The sequence below is a fragment of the Chelonia mydas genome, chromosome 2 (assembly GCF_015237465.2).
Source record: "Chelonia mydas isolate rCheMyd1 chromosome 2, rCheMyd1.pri.v2, whole genome shotgun sequence".
Taxonomy (NCBI): Eukaryota; Metazoa; Chordata; order Testudines; family Cheloniidae; genus Chelonia; species Chelonia mydas.
In genome coordinates this window covers 239321630-239343638 of record NC_057850.1, presented here as the reverse complement: position 1 = coordinate 239343638, position 22009 = coordinate 239321630, and the positions used below count along the sequence as shown (strand labels likewise).

Here is a 22009-nt window from a genome sequence, read left to right as displayed (position 1 = left end):
CTTAAACATTAAATGTAACTTTGTCCTTTATGTGGACGAGGACAGTTGTTTAAAAACATGTTAGCTGGTTGTAGTTAACCCTAGAGATTAGTGTTAAGCATGGCCAGCTAATATGTTCTTAAAGATCACTTGTCCATGTCTGTACGAGTTACAGGGGTGAAAGTAAAATGCAGCTCTTACCAGTATGGGGTTGCGCTGCCCCCTCCCCTCGGAAGGGGCAAGGCTGGGGGGTGGGGGGAGTCAGCATTCCCCAGCCAGTCCATCTGTGCTCCCTGGCCCACAGGAGCCCCAGGTCCTTTTAAATCGCAGCCCTGGGGCAGCTACTTTTTCCCCCACTCCCACACCGTCGGCAGCAGGGGGGCAAAAGGGGCAGTGCTTTAACTTCGCTGCCCCTTTTGCGCCCCCCCATTGGCAGCCCTTCTGGTAGGGACCTGGCAGGGCAGCCAGTGGCGGGGAGGGGGGGCGCAAAAAGGGCAGCCATGTTAAAGTGCTGCTGCGGCAGCGTTTTAAGCAGAGTTCTTAAAGCGCTGCTATGGCAGCGCTTTAAAGTCAGAGATACGGGTGGTACTGGCAGCTACCTTTTACCTGTACGCCGTACCGACCCGTACCCCTTTACTTTCTCCCCGACTAGTTACTAAATTATTTATCATGTTAAGTAAAACATATTAGTGCTATCTAATATAATATACTTTCCCAGTGGAGATGTGGCCTAATGCACTTCATTTTAAAACTTAGTTTGCTTAAATAGATTGTGTACACTGAAACTGTTTTCTTGAACATGAGATGAAGTGGTTGGTTTGGAACAGAATACTTTATTCACATGAAAAACAAGGAGTACTTGTGGCACCTTAGAGACTAACATTTATTTGGGCATAAGCTTTTGTGGGCTAAAACCCACTTCATTGGATGCATGCAGTGGAAAATACAGTAGGAAGATTATATATCTCACACACACACACAACATGAAAAAATGGGTGTTGCTATACCAACTGCAACGAGACTAATCAATTAAGGTAGGCTATTATCAGCAGGAGGAAAAAAAGTTTGTAGTGATAATCAGGATGGGCCACTTCAAACAGTTGACAAGAAGGTGTGAGTAACAGTAGTAACCTATCCTGAAGGATGATCCCTCACTCTCACAGAGCTTGGGAGACAGGCCAGTCCTTGCTTACAGACAGCCCCGCAACTTGAAGCAAATACTCACCAGCAACCACCCAACAAAAACACTAACCCAGGAACCTATCCTTGCAACAAAGCCTGTTGCCAGCTCTGTCCACATCTATTCAAGGGACACCATCATAGGACCTCATCACATCAGCCACACCATAAGAGGCTCGTTCACCTGCACATCTACCAATGTGATATGCCATCATGTTCTAGCAGTGCTCCTCTGCCATGTACATTGGCCAAACCAGACAGTCTTTACGTGAAAGAATAAATGGACACAAACCAGACGTCAAGAATTATAACATTCAAAAACCAGTCGGAGAACACTTCAGCCTCCCCAGTCACTCAATTACAGACCTAAAAGTGGTAGTTCTTCAACAAAAAAACCTTCAAAAACAGACTCCAACGAGAAACTGCAGAACTGGAATTAATTTGCAAACTGGACACCATTAAATTAGGCTTGAATAAAGACTGGGAGTGGATGGGTCATTACACAAAGTAAAAACTATTTCCCTGTATTAATTTTCCCCCTCCTGTTACTCACACCTTCTTGTCAACTGTTTTAAATGGGCCATCCTGATTATCGCTACAAACGTTTTTTTCCTCCTGCTGATAATAGCCTACCTTAATTGATTAGTCTCGTTGCAATTGGTATGTTTTCATGTTGTGTGTATATATATATCTTCCTACTGTATTTTCCACTGCATGCATCCTATGAAGTGGGTTTTAGCCCGTGAAAGCTTATGCCCAAATAAATGTTAGTCTCTAGTGTGCCACAAGTACTCCTCGTTTTTTTTGCTGATGCAGACTAAGACGGCTACCACTCTAAAACCTTTATTCACATGGTAATACTTGCATAGCTTGCCAAAGTGTAAAAATGACAGAATCCTTGGATCGTTGTAATAATACAGAAATATTCTTTTCATCCTTTGTAAAGGAGGTAAGTATCAGATGGGAAAACTGAGGCACAGAGAGGTATATTGACTTGTCCAAGGTCTCCCAGCAAGTCAATGGCAGAGTTGGGAGTAGAACCCTGGTGTTCTAAGTCCCAGTCTAGTGCTCTATCCACTAGGCCACCTTATCAAGCATTTGTCAGGAGAGACTCACAGTATCCTAGGGGTTCTTCCAGGAACCACTGGTCATTGTTGTCTATTCCTGATTCATTGACAGATGCTACATAATGTGGTGTTGAGTCGACAGTCTTTTTGTAATTTAAAGAGCAGTGCTCAGTTTGGATGTTCTCTGGGTTATGTTTGATCAGTTTTAGAGTTTCACTTAATGTTTGAAGTTGGGAGGATTGGACATTGCAGTGTTTGTGTGTGCCATTTGAATAGCGTTTGAGTTTTTGTGGTGTATAGTGGATAAGTTAGTGCGCTTACAAATGCTTTGAGACAAGGTGTTGTACAAATGTTGGATTATTCTTGCTAGTACTTGAGTGATCTTACTGGGAAGTATTACCCTTAGAGAGTCCTTGTTATATGTTTGTTAACTGTTTAACCAATAAAAAACAGTTATCCAATAGCTAAGTAAGGTACACACAAGAGATTTATTGCTGTTAGGGATTAGTCTGTTTTTTAAAAATAAAATTTTAAGAGCATAATAGCAATTTAGCTACTGATTGTTTTCAACACCCAGATACTGTTTATCCAGTACCTAACTGTAGCGGGGCGATGATTCACCGGTGCGGCGCCTCCTCCTGGCCAGTGTCTCACCTGCCACTGGACCCTGGTGCCCTTTTCCTCAGGGTTCTGCCCCAGCAGTATCCCCACACTCTGGGTCTCCCTTCCCAGGGGATCTCCCAACCCTCTAAACCCACCTTGCCTCAGTGGCTACTGCCAGTCAACATCTAACCCCTGCTCACTGTGGCAGACTGCAGTGTAATGGCTACTCATGGTTGGCAAGGGGTTAGGACCAGCTGCCTCTGCTTATTCCCAGGCTCCCCCTCTGCAGCCCCAGTACCTTTCTGAGCCTTTACCAAGGCCTGCAGGTTTACCAGGCTGGAGCTCCCCAGCTCCCTTTGCTCTTCCCCAGCAGTGCTCTGGCTCTAGGTACCTTGTTCCCAGGCAGCTAGCCCTTCCCACTCCAGGGCTAGGGTGAGACTCTTTACAGTTCCTGGACCTCAGCCCTCTTATAGGGCCAGCTGTGGCCTGATTGGGGTGTGGCCCCAGCTGTGGCTACTTCCCCCAATCAGCCTAGCTGTTCCCAGCCACAGCCCTCTCCAGGGCTGTTTTAACCCCTTCAGGGCCGGAGAGGGGTGACCACCCCGCTACACTAACACAGTGAGGTCCTGGCCCATGAATGAGATGCTTAAGTTCTACCCGATAAGAATAATAATTCCTCAAATACTCATAGTCTTTGTGTTCACCTGGATTCCTCGTTGCTTCTTGATGATCAGATAGCTGTAGCCATAAAAAAAAAAAAGCCCTTTTCCATTTGATTTACAAGAAGACTGTACCCTACTGTTAGATTTGCATTGTGATGCATGAATTTGAGACATCCAGAATTGTTTGGAGGGAGGTAGTTTGTATCTTTCTAAGGAATTAAAATCTGTTGAAATAACATGGAGGCCACTTGCATACCTTACTGTAATATCAGGCAGCGATTCACTGAAGAAAAGTTATCAGGTCACTGTGAAAATATGATTAATATGAACTAGTGTGCTGTTGGATAGCCAGTGTTGTACTTAGAGAGGTGAGCTTTATTTCTGTTTGTTAAATTGAAGCAATAAAGATGTGCTATGAATTTGTCTACTGGGTAGATTTAGAGACTTGTCCACCTTCAGTATATCAACATTTTACATTTTCTAGGTCTAGCTGTTGTCAGAGGCTAGATACTGCACTGTGAGACCATATTTTTTAAAAAAGTCTTCAACAGTTCTGTATTACTATTCCAGGTGAAAAATAATCCCTTGAGAGAGAATAAATTCATACATTTAAAAGGATGGTGTCACTTTGCTTTATAGTGGGAGGCACTGAGTCGATATCATGTGAGGTAGAGCATTAGATGGAGTCTTAAGAGACCTACTTTCAATTCCTAGCGCAGTTATAGACTTGCTGTGTTTGACCTTGGGCAAATAATTTCATCTCCCATTTGTGTCAGTTCTCCATCTATGAAATAGGGATAATAATTCCCTACCTTCCATATAATTATCTAGCACTTGGATACTATGAAGATGGGATCCACATAATTGTTGTTGGATAACAGATTTCAGATAGGCTAATGAGAGATGGAGCCCTGAGATGGATCTGGGGCAGTATTTACTGCCTCTTCAGAACATGGGGATGAGGGCTGGGCTTTTCACCAGTACATTGCTCTTGAACTTCACTAGTGGGTTCTCTTACTGTCTTTCACATCGGCCCTTGTCTAGTTGGCTGAGTCCTCTGGCTGGTAGCTGCCTAGTTAACTTTTCCAGCCATGGCATTTCAAGTCATGGCATTTAACAGAGTAATTTGTCAGCTGGCCAAATGGGAAGTTCAGTTACAATCCCTGGAGAGGTTCCTTTCTGACCCTTCTAAAAGTAACAGAATACTGAAAAAATGTAGTAGTTTGATATAGCAAGTAAATATGTTGTCACAATAGCTATTGAGAGTTTACACTTTCACTGTCTGGTTTTTAAAGAAAACTGCAATGTTAGTTATGCCATAATTAAATGAATGTATTGTGTATGTAATGTTGAAATTGATAGTGCTTGTGTTGCAGTCTATAATTTTGTTTTCTAAATGATAATATGCTACAATGTATATTGAAACTAAATTAGTCTTGTAATAAGTGTCAAGTAGATTAAATATTTGATCACCCTTACAATGATTATCCTTCGCTTTAGCATTGCTACTATGATATCTAATATGGTATAATGTTTAAATGTGTATTTATTTAGAAGAAACAACTATTCTTTTATCCTAAAAAGCCAATTGGCCTGACTTTCAAATCTGCTGAACGCTTGGAACTCCCACTGAATTCATGAGGGAGTTGCGAGTGCTCAGTGTGCCCGAAAATAAAGTGTTCACAGAGTACCTCAAAATGGAAGCGTTGTGTTCCCACTAATTTCTAGAGCTATATGGACACTGAGAACATAACTGCATAAGCTAGGAATTCAATTAAAAATTTTTGTTAATTTCAAAATCAGTCACATACAATGAAAGGCTTGCCAAAAAATAATTAATCACTCTTATTTTCAAACATGACCTGTGGGAAAACAATGACTTAAAAGTGTTTGAAATCAATCTGTTTAATCGGACTTCATTTTCATGATTATCCTCCTGTTCAACAATAAGAAACTTTCAGATCTACTTCATTATGTACTGCACACTAAAATTGCTAGTTGTTATTCTGAAACTTAATGTTTGATAGGGAGATATTCAAAAGTACTTAAAGGATTTAGGAGCAAAAGGTAATGGGACTACTACATTCCTTATTTGCTTTTGAAAATCTCCCTCTAAAGTATTCAATATCAATATAGATAGAATTTAACAAAATTGAGCAGGGAATGAGGAAAATGAACTTGGTTCTTAGGTAAAAGAGATCTTGCTGCAAACTCTTCATTCTCCCTGACCTCCTCCATGTTTTTTCCCAACTCTTTTGTTTTTTTGAACGAACAAAAAAGGAGCTGCAGTGCTTTAGTCATTTCATCTGCACTCTGACACTTCCTAAAACAGATTTCCTCTCTGGCTTGCAGCAACAAGCTTGCCCCTTGCATTCTTTCCTTGCATTACACAACTTGTTCAACTCCTGAACAACAGGGAAGAAACATGCAAGCAGAGTAGGTTGATTGTTGCAGTAAGTGCCTTTCTGAAAAGAATGGAAGTCTAATACTAGTTTGCACCTTAATTTGAATTAGTGACTGCTGTTTCATCATCATAGTCCAATAAAGCACAACAATAATTTGTTACACAAATTTATTCCAACTCTAACAAAATACTGTATTTGAGTCAATATATGGTAACTTTTATCACAGAACGGTAGGTGATAGGGCTTTACTTTCTCACATTTTAAAATGTTTATTAGTTGTATCAAAAAAGGATAATTGAAATATATGAATAATATGGCATTGTAAGAATAGGTGATTATTCACAACTAGGCTATTCTCCAGAGTACATCATTTGTCCCTGCTTGTGCTGATTGGTAGCAAATGAGTGGGACACACATCTTTATTATGTCAAGGCTTTGAGAAATCACTGTGGGAGAAAACACTATCCAGGCATTTATTGTAACACTTGAGCTGTCCGAAGCTTCTTGGCAGAATGAGTATAGATACTCATTGTGCTGATTCTGTAGTACATCTGTATTAGCATTCTAAAATGCAGCTAGAATGCTGTTTAACAATATTGCATTATTAGATCCTGCTGCTGTACAGATTGTTTGTTTATTCCTGATCAGCTGTCCCCCTTTTACACTAAGAATTAGCTTTGAGAAGTTCTGTTTGGTTTGGAACGAGGGTTCAGGAGGCAAGTGGATCATTGACCCATGCTGGCTCTTCAGCCAGGTAGCTCTATCAGCAGAGGAGAGATGGGTATGGCTCTTTTCAGAAACCATTGATACCACTTCCTGAATCAGCAGGAAAAAAAACCAATAACTTGACTAATCAGACTAACTATATAACCTGACAATTTTAAGTCTTTCTCCTTGTTTGGGTCAAATACGGTGCTTAGTATTGACGTGCGGTTATTTTTTTAAGTCTGGCATGTTTTAGTTGCTAAAGATGTGAAAGACTTCGGTTTATGTGCTGTTTACTAATCAATATTTAATATGGTTTTCATAGGATATGTAACATGACACTGATACTCTGGACAGGTAACTTTAATTGTTCGAAAGCATTACCTAATAAGGGGCATCCAGGTAACTGCCAGTAATGAGCACCTTTATTGTTTTATGCTGTAGGATCATATTGCCAAAGACATTTTTTGTAAAGCCTACATCATAGAAAATGTAGCTTATATTGTGATCACGTTTACCTTTTTGACTAAAAAAATCATTTTTACAATTTTGAAAATGTTTTCATACGGATATTTAAAGGGATATTGTCAACTTGACTGTTTGAATTAGCTAATTGTTTAAACAAATCTAAAACCAACACATACTATTTAAATTTAAAAAAAAATCTTAAATTATTGGGGTTTTTGTTGTTGTTTTTTGCTCCTTTACTAAAGGTTTTTATGGTGGGCACGAGAGCAACAACTCTGAATGTACTTAAGCTGGTCCCTTCTATTTCCCCTCCCTCTCTATGCACATGCTTGCCTGCTGCCTCTTCAATGTCAGCTTTGCTGCTGCTGTACTAGTAAACACTTCCATGCAAGTGCTGGGGAAGAGTGTGCATGTGAACTGTCTCCAGAGTAGTGCATGAGTCTTGTGGTTGTGCTGATGCATGAGAAAGAGAGTGTGCAACTGATCATCAGTGAAAGTGTTAGAATGCTATCATGTGGACAAAATAAGCTGAAATAATAGAGAAATGATGTTTTCCTCTAATCTTTCAGTTATTGTAATATGTGTAACAGTAGGTACACATTTTTCAGAGAGAAATGATTTTTTTTTTCTCCCAGTTGACTGTATCAAGTTATTAGTCTGTTTTTTTTCCAATGTAAAATGTATGGGTATGCAGTTGCCAGAACTAGTGGGGGAAAGAAGTCTAGAAAGGACTGTTGTAAAGTCTGTAAAAACCTACCAAAATGAAATACCTTTAATAAGCCAAGGGAGTAGCGTAACCTCAATGCAACTCTCTAGACATCCTTGTTGATCAAGGACAATGACTCGAAGTGAAACATTTCAAACTGATGAAAATAAATTGTTGGGTCTATCTTAGAGTTGTTTGCTACATCAATCCTATTTTTATATGTAACTAAGTTTCCTTTTATGTGATAAAAAAACTTTGGGTGAAATGAGAAACATCCTACACAAAAGTACAGTTCTCTCCCTCCTCCTTGCATCCCAATGATTTTGTGAACCTGGTTGTGACTAGTTCCTTCTAATAAACCACAGATAAAAGAGCGTAAGGGGGCAATGCGAAGTACCCAGTGAGACTTAGTGGAAGCATTTTAGTGAAGCCAAGATACTGTTGTAGCCTGGGTTTTATTTTAGATTCATTGTGGGTTTGGTACTGGAAGTTTAGTGGGACTCCTAGAACAGATGATACATCAAGGGGCCCAAAACCTCTAAAAATAATCTTTGTATTTTAAGTAAGGAGAGAGAGAGAGTGTGTGTGTGTGTGAGAGAGAGAGAGCGAGAGCAAGCATTCAAGCCTTAACTAACGGTTGGAGTCCATCAGATTTTTTTTAACTGCAGACTGTTTTTTTACACTGATTTTTATTTATATATATAAAAATCAAAGCAATTTGAAGGACATTGTCTACTTAGTCCATAATTTTCAGTAAGTTACTTTTGTCATTGGCTGAATATTTGATAATGCAGGATTTAAAAATGCTGAAAACCAAATGAGTTAACATGTAATCTTGTAAAGAGTGTGATGGTGCTCATTCCTAGCTTGCTCAAGCTTCAGTATTTTGGCAGATCTTAAACTGGAGATGGCCATGGATCTTATGTAATTTTTCTTCTGATTAACTTCTTTAGGAAATTTAGTTAATAGCTCAACCTTAATAGCTGTGCCAACTCTGCTCTCCTTTTGCTCTGCAGACTACTGCAGCTATTCTTTGGGTTGTGATTACTTTTTCAGAAATCATTAAGGCTGGAGAATGAATATTTTTCCAGTTATCTCAATGTTACATTATCAACAAAGTTTTAAATCAGTGAGAACTTAAGTTATTTGAATTGCTTTATAGTAAAACTGAGATTGCACAAAATTAAATGTTTTGAAACTGATACTGAAACCAGTTTTAAAACAACTGTTATAATTCCTGGATTTTTTTCAAAATTAAACTAAATTTTTGACAACAAAGTATATATTCCAATAGTTTATGCAATAAATAATTTGATTTTCTTAAATTGAGAAACACAGTGGGTCATGCATAGTAAATTTAGTTGAAGAGATACTGTCAGGTATATAACTTGGCTTTTGTTTAAACAGCCTTATGAAACCTAATATTTATAGAAATGTTTTAACTAATTAAAAATTAAATGAAATTGACTATAAACAAACGTGAAACTGACAAGGCTAGTCTCTCTCTACAAGCTGAGTGAATGTTGAAAAACTAGATTTTCAAATTTTTCAACCTTACTTTAAATTACTATCATTAGAGGTAAAAAGCAAGCACACTTATGGAATTGTGTAGACGAACAAACCGTGGTTTTATATATTTTGCAACCTGACAGTGTCCCTCAATTATCAAGTCCCTGTACTTCCATTTTCCAGCTGGGTTTTAACTTTGCATGTGTTTCAGTGAAATACAATATGAATATTGGTTGTTTCCTGGAAGCATTTTGGAGCTATCTCTCGATTTTAATTTGGAAAGTGGTTAGTTATCACAAGATAGTGAAATTATTTTTTTCACTTTGTGGAGGGTTAGTAACGAATGAAAAAGTGCAGTGTAATGTGATTCCATTCTCTACTTCTGCTTATTCAGATGCATATATTTAAAATCTTAAAAATTAGTTACTTAAATTACAGCTGTAACTTTAATAGAAATCAGTCCCTCCTGGAAGGGCTTAATGAAATCTAAAACAAAACTAGAATTCAATAGACCTAAATGTTTCCATTCCAAGAAATACTTCTTACTGTGGCCTGTTACGTAGAGCAAATTGTAATGCTTAATACTTGTCCTTAGTTTATCATAGGCACCTCAGTGAAGTTATTTCCTTGAAGTAATGCCCACAGAAAGTGGAAGTTGTGCAACTGCTCGGCAAGCAAAGCAGAAGCGCAAATCACACAGTCTTTCTATACGAAGAACCAACAGTTCTGAGCAAGAAAGGACGGGATTGCAAAGAGAGATGTTGGAAGGGCAGGTAAACGAACAGATTGATATTCAAGAACTAACTTCTTAAAACTCTTTACAAATAAATAATGGAACTGTCTTATTTCTTTGTGTACAGAAAAATAAATACAGACTTAAGTCATGAAGAATATCTAGTTAAACTGGAACTTTAAGTGGACAAATGTTAATGGGAAAACTTTACAAATTATGCTGTAATACCCTTCCATAAAATAAATGCCCCTAAGAACATAGCCTAGCCACATTTATTGGGAAACTGGTTTTAACAATCAAGCCGTGTTAAAAACAGTCTGTACAAATCAGCTCAAGTATAAATGAGATCATTGTGCACGTCCTTTAGGGCAGAGAATGACAAATCCAGGATTCTTGTGTAACTTTCATTTACCTGCCCAGAGCTCTGGTAACAGATACAAACTTGACTCCATTTTAACCTGAAGTGATTTTGAATGCTTTAGTAACTCTTCCAGTACAAATGTAGAATTTGTAAGGAAATGGGGTGGGAAGAACATAATGCAATTAAGTTCCAAACAGCCATTAACTTCATATACTGGGCAATATGGACTTGGCAAAGAATATCAGATTTCTAACTGGATTGTCCAGGAGAGATGACTTTGAAATATTAAGAACAAAATATCAGAAAAAGAAGTCATGAACTACTTTGTAGTCACAAATCTTCAAAGGAAAAACAGGTCCAACTGTGCAAGGCTCTCTGAAAAGTTACCCTTTCTGTGGAGACAAAGGTATATTGCTTCATTTTGCTAGACAGAAGCAAAAATCCTTGTAATCAAGCCCATAATGTTACTCATTTAGAGTTGGTAACTAGCTTTTTCTAAGTTTTGGATTAGTTTGTAACTTACTTCTAAAGAAACCTTCACTGTGTTTAAAGTTAAACCTTACAGTTAGTCTGTATTTTTTCAGCTCATTATATAAAACATCCATTTTTGTCTCATATTTTCTGAAGTACTGAGTAGGTAATGTCCTTTCTGAGACTATCTTCTTACCTTCCTTCCTGACTTAAACAAGCAGTGATAAGGGACAGCTGAGATACTGGCCGAGCAGAAAGGTTATTTTGGATTACTCCAGGCATTGGTCTAAAAGCAACCAGGACAACAAGGGCAAAGCTTGAGAGGTTAAGAGCTGCTGACTTTTTGTATTTTTATATGGTAAATATTAAAATAAATTAAAGATGGGAAGTTTTGTTTAATATCAAAGAATACAAACAGTTAGCAGGCTGTTAAGCTAAGGGTATACCTGCCCAACAATGTCAGCCTAGGGTTAGTGGGACTTGAGTTAGCTGACCTGTGTCGGGGAACCCTGGGCTTGAGTGTCTACATTACATTTTAACCCTAGGTTAAGGACCTTGACTAGGGCTCTTTCTTTAGTTGTAGGCTCCTGGTAAATTTGCTAAATTCTGCTGACAAGCACATTTGTATGACACTGTCTAATGGCTGGTCTACATACAAACTTTTAATTAAATCTGTTTTATAAAACAGATTATTTCAGATCAAGTCTGTGTGTGGACACTTTTATTTCACAGTAAAAGTGATTCAAGTTATTTTTAGCTAACTTGCACTAAAGGTAACTAAATTGATTTAAATTCACATCTTTTGTTTCAGTATAAGTTTGTTTGTAGATCACACTTGATTAATTTGTCTCCGTTCTTTAACAGTTGTTTTTGTCTATCCGCGGTCCTGTCTTGTCATGGATAGTGCTGGGACATTAAATTCTGACGTTTTTTGTTTGTACAAAAAACGAAGTAGTTTTTGAGACTAGAGGTTGATTAAAGTTGGCACGTATATTGGGTCATCAAGTCAATCCCCTTGGTATCCCGATTAGATGAAATTTTATTATTTTATGAAAATATATGGTAATTTGTTCCATTGCTGAAATTTAGTAGTCATCCCCCGTCTGCCCCCACCCCCAAAAAGGTTTTTTTTTTTTTTTTCCCCCCAACCTAGATTTTTCTGTTCTATAGTGGTTTCTCCAGTATTACTTGCTCTGTCCTCAGTGACTGCTGACTCTACGTACTTCACTTCCTGGTTGCGTACACTTCCCCACCAAGTGAAGTAAGCTGTTGTTGCCTCTTGGGGAGCCTTTTATCCTCAGCCTTTCATCTGAGTGCTTAGGCTTTCTCCGAAACAGCCTTTGAAGCAGCTGACAATGCAGCCTGTTGGTAGTGCCCTTTTCCCTGCTAGTAGATAGGTCCTGAACTAAATTTTAGAGTGCTCCTATTTTATTGTCATCTTCACAACAGAAGCTGGGACTACACCCACTTGCTTTTGTTGCCTGGCTCTGTTTTCCTTTTGCCTGATACAGTCTGCACAATCAAAAACAACGAGGAGTCCTTGTGGCACCTTAGAGGCTAACAAATTTATTTGGGCAAAAGTTTTTGTGGGCTAAAACCCACTTCATCAGATGCATTCAGTGGAAAATACAGTAGGCAGGTATAAATACACAGCACGTGAAAAGATGGGAGTTGCCTTACTAACTGGGGGGGTCTTTTCATGTGCTGTGTGTTTATACCTGCATACCGTATTTTCCACTCCATGCATCTGATGAAGTGGGTTTTAGCTCATGAAAGCTTATGCCCAAATAATTTTGTTAGTCTCTAAGGTGCCACAAGGACACCTCGTTGTTTTTGCTGATACAGAGTAACATGGCTACCACTTTGAAACCAGACTGCACAATGTGCTCTTTGTAGCTTCTTAAAATAGGAAATAGAGGCAGAGGTTTGAAATTTAAATGATTACAAATTTGGATTTTGCCTCTTCACTTTTCTTTTTATAAAATGTTTTGTGATGAATCCCGTTCTGAGGTTTGCACATTGAAACATGAGTCTGGAAGTTAGTTAATGTTTTCAATGTAATTGTGGCTACATTGCATGTATTGCATACTTTAACCTAAACTTATCCACGTGTGCACAGGATAACTCCTGTAGGTGAGTTCATGTTAGATTATTTTCAGTTTTCAGCCTTAATATTGCATTGACATAGGTTTATGTGGATTTAAGAGATGCTGTCACTTGGTGGTCTTTATCCTATTTATAACATGTCTTGCTAGTTCCCATTTTCCAGAGACATCACCATTTGGAGTGTCTGATAAATGTACCTTTGGAGAAACTTAAGTTTACTTACCTTTTACTGGCTATTGGAACACCTGGTCAGGCAGATGATTGTGGTTTAAGAGCTCAGAGTTTTGAGCTATGGAAATTATTTCCCATATGCTTAAAGCACTCAGAGGTATTACTAAATTTGCTGCTTTATATCTTGTGAGTGTAATAATTCTCACTTTAGTGAAAACTTCTCTAAAATAAAACATACAACTGGCAAACTGAAAATATAACACACACAATTAATAGCTCACCTTCCGTTATTGTGTAATATCAACAACAGAAGAAAGGAAAGAGAAATGTCTCATCCGTAGTGCAAGGATATTTTAACAGACATAAATACACAATTTTGCCCCAAATAGGCAATTCATTGAGTCTAGGTAACTGATTTGCATAATCACTGTGTATAGCTGTTTTTCACTCTGTTCTGGCTATTTATAATCCTCCTTCTCTAGTACACTTTTGTATTTAGCAATTCTAAGTAGTTTGTCTTCAACAGACAGTTGTTTCAGCTTCACTCTATCTAAAGAGATTCCAGCATGTCTGAGAGAATGTCCTGTAAAGCTGATGAAACAAAAAATGTCCTATAAAACTGATGAAAGTGAAATGATATCTTTTAAAGAAGCTAAATCGTTTTGATTCATTACCTACTTTCTTCTGGTTTACTCACCTCCTCTCAGCAAAGCAGCTAAAGGCCTTGGAAGCAGAACTATTTGTATTATGAACAGCACATAGAAATCCCACTGCTCAGAGTGTGAGAAAATTGCTTGTCCCAAAGACATTACTATCTAAATACATAAGACATAGAGTGGGAGAAAAGTACTACATATCCCCATATTGCAGATGGGCCGATGAAACAACAAGAGATTTGTCTAAGGTCAATACAGGAATTCTGTGGCAGAGCTTAGAATTGAACCTAGATCATTTAAGTCCCTGTCCAGTGCTTTTACCACAAGAACACCCTTCCTCTCTTGAATAACTGTCACATTTGTGTATACAGGGAAGTATCCCAGCTCATCTGTTTGAATTCAGTTCTGAATACTGCGTAAAGAAACGTGTTGCATTTACTATGGAGAGAAGAGTCTTGATGATCTGTAGGGAAGAAAGGAGATGTATTAGAAATAATGAGATGAAAGGAGAGAGGAGATGGATGATGGGTGGCCAGGATAGCTAACTGTTCAAAGTGAATGTTTTTTGAAGTTTGGCAACCCATTTTGTTTTGTATGTATTTAATTTGATACTTTGTTTATACCTTTGAGTTGTTTGTTGAAACCTGTTTAACTGAAGACGCCAGATTACTAGGTGAAAAAGCTCTTTCTGAAAGAGTAAACATCTCCTCTCCTTTAAGTTAGGTCTGGGAAGCTACACTTAGGTTTCAGCGCCACTCACACTTGTGTTTTTGCTGAAAGTTGGGAGAATAATTTTCTTATGGTGATTAACCTGGGTAGGTTTTGGGGAAAAACTCACCAACTTTCCCTTTTTTTAAATAGGGATTTGAATGAAGAGAATTTAGACGGCATTAAGGTAGCATAAAATGATACAAAAGGAACAGTGGGACAGGAGACTTGAACAGAGTGAAGGTAATGCGGAGGAGTAGGAAGAAATGAACAGAGAGGTAGGCAGTGGATAGCTGTGCAAAATCTTGAAGCTGAGAATGAGGAAATTTTGATGTAGACACTGAAAGAAGACCAGTGAAAGACTTGAGAGGGGGTGGTGTTAGTTGTGGAAAAGAAGATTTTAGCTATGGCATTTTTCATGAATTTGAGCAGAGCAAGAAGGGGCTGTAGTAGTCAGTAGGAAGCAAGAATTTTAGCCATGGAGGTGTGAATGACTGAGATTTTGAGATGTCAGGAAATCAGATGTGACTTGCTTACAGCCTATATATATAGGGAGAGACCTGAATAGAATCACAAGTTGAAAACTTGGGTAATTAGGAGGATGGTGATATCAAAGGCTGTAGACGAGAGGAAAATGGAGTCCGGTTTTCAGCTACACTGTGTTTGGGCTGGTGCAGAAACGTTACATGCAGGGACGTTGGCTCCGCTTCTGTTCTTTCTTTCAGTTCAACTTGAAAGTTTATCTTGGACAAAGAAAATAAACTCCTTTCTCTTCAATTTAATTTCCAGTTATCATAATGTTGCATTATTTGGGGTGCCAACACTGCTGGAGAATGTTTTGTTAAAAGCAAACTTTCCTTTGGAATTTAAATAAAAAAAAAATCTCATGCAGCCAGGAGGGTGTGAGTTGACAGCAGTTGAACTTGTGATTCCAAGAAGTCTTGGGGTTTCAGGCTTTTAATTATTACAGCTAAAATTACTTGAAGAATTAATGTTTTTACTTTTGCCCATGTATCTGCTGACTTTCTCTATTAAAAATGTAATAAGAAATTAAAATATATGATGTTGTAAGTTCTATAAATTACTAGGTATTGAATAGCTTTATTTAAACAAAATACCAGTTAAAAAATTCAGGTCACCACAGTAAAGTACTATATTTTGTCTTACTCTTCAGCATCAGACTAAGTGAAAATATAAGCATGCTACAGTAGAAAAATAATTTAAATGCTCTACTAACAAACTAATGTTCAGAAATGATTTTCTTTATTAAAACAAATGTCTTTGGTGCTCAGCACCCCAACATTCATATTATATCATAACTGCAATATTTACAGAATTAACTGCCGATAGTTTTTTAAGAAGTAAACTTAAAACTTGGTATCAGTGTTAACATTTTTTCCCCTTTAGGATACTAAACTTCCTTCATCTGTTCGGAATACACTTCTGGAGCTTTTTGGGCAAATAGAGCGAGAGTTTGAAAACCTTTATATTGAAAATTTGGAATGTGAGTATGGTTTTCTTAAAATTTGAAAACAACTATAGGGAATTATATTATAGTAGGATTCATTGTGGTCATAAAATACTCTGTATGCTAGAAAGTAATGTACCCTTATTTAGGACTTTTCATTGGGAAGGATTTACAAACCGCCTAAAATCATATCCCTAAATTGGAGTCTGCCCCTTTTCTGAAAAAATGCCTTGGGATCTTTTCTACAAGGAATTAGGACTCCTGTGGTGTCTTTCCTGAAAGGTAGAACTCTGACAGCATTGTGCTCCTAATCACCATACTGGGGAATTGTTTCAGTATTGACTCAAAGGGAAGCCTGCTGTCTCCCATATCAGCGCTACAGCTTCCTGCATGACACAGGTGTTCTTAGAGGTCTCCAATCAGGGTATTAATTGGATGTAACCCTGATTAGGTTGTGAGATCAGATGGGATTATAGTTCTAGTTATTTTTTGTTAGTGTGGGCTACTTTAGTAAAGAGGATTCACAATACATATATTAGCATTATTCAATACCTGGGGTTTTCTGATTAGTTAGTATATATTGTACACACACAAAAATTAAAAGACCATTGTTGCAAAGTCAAGCACTCAAAAGTTGGGAAATGCCTAGGGTCTGGTTGAAAAAAAAGTATGTGATCATGTAATTTAAGACTGCATCATAATGCATATACACAAGGGATCAAATTAAGCTTGGACAGCAAACCTTAATTCTGATATTTCCTAACTTTTGAGTGTTCAACTCTGCAGCCGTAAAGTTCTTTGAACACTGTGTGTGTAATTTCTTGGTATTTTTAAAAAGCAAACAGAAAAAAAAATGTGGCATCTAGTAGACACCCACATCGTTCATCAGCAGGGTTGGAACCTTCAGAGCCACCACACACACCTTTGTAATTAGGAGTAACTGGTAGCAATAGTAGATTGCCATCCTCTGTGCGAATTAGCACTAGAGGGGAATATGGGACATTTTGCCAGTGGGTTTTGCAGGTATTTGCTGACGACAGAGGAATGATGGGACCAGGCTGTCTTGGGTTCCATTCCAGACTCTGGAGGGGACTGTGCGCTTCCATCTTTTCCCCCACAGTATGACCCCATCTGTCGCTGTTCCAGTTCTCTCTTTCCCACCCTGGCTCTGTGTCTCAATTCCATTCTACTCATCTAGCTAGTCCCACTCTCCACTCAGGCTTCTAATCCCAGTCCGTCTCTTTGCCCAGTCATTCCCAGCTCCTTGGCTCCAGCCCCAGTGCCCAGCCAGTCGCAGTTTCCCCTCCCAGCTCTTCATCTGATCTCTGTCCCCGCCCTGGCCTACCATTACGTCCCACGCATGTTCCCCATCCCCTCTGGCTTCCCATCCCAAAGCTCCGTGTCTAATTTCAGTGTCCATCCCGCCCCCTCCTCATACACACGCTCCTGCACCCATTGTCACAGTCTCCTTGCCTGGGCTCTCTCCCCAGTTACTCATTTGATTTGTCTCCTCTTCCACCTACTGGCTCCCAGTCCTACTCTCCTTGTCCAGCCAGTCCCTCCTCCCTTTCCCCCTGGGCTCCTTGTGCCAATTCTACTGAACCAACAGGTCTGCTTTGTCTCCCTCTACATTCAAATCAACCAGCTTCCTCCTCCATGCTGCTTGAGCCCAGCAGAGTGGTCATTGAGAGCACAGGGGAGAGAGTGTCCCTGATCTCAGTTTAGGTGCGCAGACCTGGCACAGCCTCCAGCAACCCAGAGCTGTGGTTTCAGGGAAAGTCCTGCTCACTTCTTGGCTGGAGACTGCCCATTGTGGACGGAATCTTCAGGGAATTTAGCTGCTCAAATCTAGTTTTCTACTGAGTATGTGCAAACTTGCTATTTTTTTTCAAATGCCTGTAATTTGGCCAAATGTTGATGGATTTTCACAGAAACAGCAAACTGTACATCCCTGGCACAAAGGCCACTCTGCCAAATTTCAAGTCTCTGCTCTAAAACACAGGGGTAAGAGCTTTTAAAAGAAAAAGTTCTCATAATTGAAGTTGGGCAAAACATATTTTTCCCTGGCCTTGTTCTCTGAAGTGGCTGAACCATTTTGGCTGAAATTTTCTAATAAACTTTAGCCTGAGGCAGACACCAGGCATGGAAAACTTCACCAAGCAATTAAGTTTGGCAAAGGTATAAAACATTGAAAACTGTGTTTTATCATAGGAAGTATTGGGTAACCTTAGTTAGTGGTGCTACCAGCCCTGCTTATAAAAAATTGTATAGTACAAATGGTTAGTTTGGGTGGTTTAGAGAAGTAATGGTAAAAGTAAATTGTCCAATACTGTATGTACACAGTATCAGAGGTGCTGTTGAGATTCTCATTCATGTTGTGAACATAGTTTTTTATGCTTACATGCAAAAACTACTTCTGTATTACAGTAAATGTTTATGGAACACTTGAATGAAACACATTAAATGTATAGTACAAACATCGAATTCTTCTTTTAAAAATAAGTTAATCTTAATTAAGATACTTCTAGGAATAAAATGAGTTACTCAATATGCTGTTGCCCTTCAGTATCTTTTTGATTTTCAGCAATGCACTAGCTTCAAATCAACAGCATACAGAAGGAAAAACTCTGCTTTATAACTTAATAGAACCTGGAAATGACTTGCTAATTGTGGATGAAATAACTGCTATGAGGCCACAGACTTACATTCACTTCCCAAATTTCCATTTTTTGAGTGGAGTTTTTGATGCATGAGTTCTACACACATTACAGGTATTGTCCTGTTAATGTTCGGTCACATCACCTAGCAAACTGTAGTGAGAAGTGATAAGACTATTTGGCAAAGTTTCCTTGGAACCTGGGTCAAGGTTTATCTTTGGTTGGGAAGTTCAGCATGATATTTTTTCTTTGTTTAGAACATGCAGACTGCTTTTATAAGAATATAATAAACTACTCTTGTGACTCATAACATAAAATAGATGACTTAATACCACAAAATTCCTTAGAGTACAGTATTTTAATGATGTGCTTTTAATTGCTTATTTATATTAACTTTTTTTGCTACTGTTAGTACGTCGAGAGATCGATACACTTAATGAGCGCTTAGCAGTTGAAGGACAGACAATTGACGGAGCTGAACTGAGCAAAGGACAACTGAAAACAAAAGGTAAGATAAATATTAACAAATATTAGGTTTTCTGTAGCTTGCTTTTCCTACTTAGCTTAACAAAATTTACAATTTAGTTAAAGGGAATTGATACCATTGCACAAATAAGTTAACAAACTTATTACCCGAAATATTTTCCTTTGAACTTATTTGTCTCAACAGCCAGTCATAGTACCAGTCAGCTTTCACAGAAATTGAAGACCACTTACAAGGCATCTACCAGCAAGGTATGAGACAAACTAAACCTCTCCTTAACGTTCATGAGACTAACGTGGCTGTTTTTACATGATGATGTATTGTATGTTAAGTGGTATAGTTTCATTTGTAAATAAACATGCCTAGTAAATAGTATCTATCTTGGATTCAGCAATTATCCCTCACTTCAGAAGTGCTATACTAAACTTCTGGAAAATATGATTAAGAACGCTAATAGAAATTGGAGTATGGGGTTTTATGGTAGTGTAAACTACAAAAGAGTTATTTTCATGTTGAAAATACAAAATCAGTTGTTAAGTTTTGACTAAGGACTTCTTTGAGAATGACCTCTAAAACTATCCTTAGAAGGCCTTGCAGCTGAATTGATTTAAACTGGTTGATTGTCTATGTAGTGTGGTTTTGAGCTTTGTCCTATCACAGGTTGTCTATTCTTGATCTTCAAGTTCCCAACCTTACTATCATGCTCCTTTCCAATAGGCAGATAGGCACCCCTTCTTGCACTGTGTCTCTTCACAGTTGACACAGTGTTACCATTTATGTCCTCACGTTGACATTTCTCTCCATTTTTGGTCTTATTTTTCTGTATTCCTATACTTTTTGTTTTTTTATCTACCCGTCTTTTTCTCCCTCCCATTCCCAAACCACTAGATGTCTACACACTGCTCTTTTTTGCTTGGCGAGAGGGTCGTTCATTGGTCGCTTCATGGGGAAGGGCAGCAGAGGTTTTTGCAATGAAAAATGGTGCCCAACCTTGTAGATTAAATACTTGAACTGTTCCCATGGTTAGCTCCATTATGTGCTGCTTTGGGAGTATAGAGGCATTGTGGGAGATTTTTACAGGAGCCATTTACTGCTCTACTTGGAAGTGTGGGAACATGGATACAGTATGGTGAAGCAGACCTAACCTTATGCACCTTTTTCAGGCCCCACTCTCTTCTCTGCTCCCTTTTACCCCTTGAATTAGTCTGACAATCTCAAAGGCCTGCCAACAAGCTGGGAAAACATTAGTATAAGAAAGTAAATGCTAAAAATTAACACAGTGCTAATTTTTTGGGTGATTCAAAGTTAATATTTTGTATATAATCTAGATAAATAAAAAGTAAGGAGATGCACTGGGCTGGCTTTAAAGTCTGTATTTAATGTGCATGGATTTCTTTAGACAAAATTCATATACGGGGAAACAAAAGGATAAGAATGAGGTATTGTTTTTTTATTATTTATTCCAGTCTAACAAGTTTATTCCTTTACTCCCTGAAGACTTTTATAAAGTTCCTATTGTTGTGGACCAGTCTGCATGTACTAATGTGATGAGCATATACCCCTATTTTTTGTAATGCATAAGTTACAAATTCATTAACAAGGCTAGTTAAAATATGGGCAACATAGGATTAATTGTACAGGTATTTTGTAGTCACAGAATAGTACTTTTCATTTCGATGAATATGCAGAAATTACTGTTTGTAAAGCAGGTGTTGAATACTTATCTTCTCTTAATTGCTTGCAATGTAGCACTCAAATTCTTTCCCAGGCAAAGCAGGTGGACCTCGCAACTTCTACGTGGGAAGCTGGGAAATATGGGGTGGAGACTCATGGGTAACTGCTTTGCTTCCCAGTGTGCCAATATGCATGTACAGCTAAGTAGTGGCGAATGGTGGAACATGCAGAATCTCATAATTTTTCATGGGTATCATATCTGTCAACTGTGCCATGTCAGAAGACTTCGCACTCTTCATTGTTACTCATTTACTGCTCTTGCTTGTATATACAAAACAATGAATCAGAAGAGTAAAAAAGACTGCACTGGAGGTAGCATCTCTTCCCACTGTGTTCTGCTGAGTTTAACCTCTGCAGTTTGTGGGAGTGTGCTCATTTTGAACAGTCACTTTTCTGAGTGGGAATGTAGTCACTCCTTGGCTTCTGTAAAACAAAGAAACTACAATGCGCTTAGAGACAGAAGTTCAGGAGAGATATACAGAATAATATATGTAAAAAATAAAAAAAATTAAAGTTAAAAAAATTCTCTTGCACTCAAACTCCATAGGGGAATCTGCCAAAGAGCTGTAGGATAGCAACTGCATGGCTAAGTCAGAGGGAATGGAGCCTCAATTTTCCACTTTAAGTGTCAGACTGCTGTATTGGGCTTGACTGATCAGGTTCTTCATTCTTCTTTCTACTGATGCTGTAGTGTAGTTAAGTGCCATTTTGACATCCGCCTTTCGAAATGGAAATAACTTGTAACTGGCTTGATATTAAGACGTCAATACAAGATCAAGAAGGTAAAAGTGAGCAGTTCTATGAAAGAAGACTTTATCTAAAGTATCTGAAATAGCAAGTGACAGGGCATATTTTTAATAGGTAAATCTTAAATTAATATCCACGTAAGGTATATTTGAAAGTTTTCTCCCGTGAAAGGGGTTTTTTTATTTGATTCAGTGGTATTTGAATAACTTTTTTGCTTCCTCTTTGCACTGTAGTTCATGGAGGTGGAAGTAGTAGTAAAATATTCTAGTAAATAAAACCACCTGTGTTTGAAGTGGGAGAAAGCAAAGGAAAACAGATTTCATTTGTTATCTCTCCTGTAAAGATATTTGTTACAGAATTCTTATTCCTGAGTTTTAGCTCCCCAGTGTGGCACAGTAAAAACTGCCCAGGCTTTAAAAGTTTATCACTA

The 22009-nt window shown here is 38.3% G+C and overlaps 1 protein-coding gene across 5 annotated transcripts in view; it reads left to right on the top strand.

The window, feature by feature from the left end:
• The window catches only part of WDR37 (WD repeat domain 37), a 64655-nt gene that overhangs the window by 1929 nt on the left and 40717 nt on the right, over nt 1-22009 (top strand). For 2 of the 5 annotated variants that reach the window (XM_037891016.2, XM_043541498.1), the window contains 4 exons: nt 9879-10056; nt 15897-15993; nt 19027-19122; nt 19285-19349. In XM_037891016.2, coding sequence (XP_037746944.1) covers nt 9919-10056; nt 15897-15993; nt 19027-19122; nt 19285-19349 — 396 coding nt within the window. In that variant the 5' untranslated portion in view covers nt 9879-9918. Of the gene's footprint in view, nt 1-6925; nt 8528-9878; nt 10057-15896; nt 15994-19026; nt 19123-19284; nt 19350-22009 lie in introns of all 5 variants that reach the window. The other 3 variants (XM_027830995.3, XM_043541500.1, XM_043541499.1) reach the window with 3 other exon arrangements.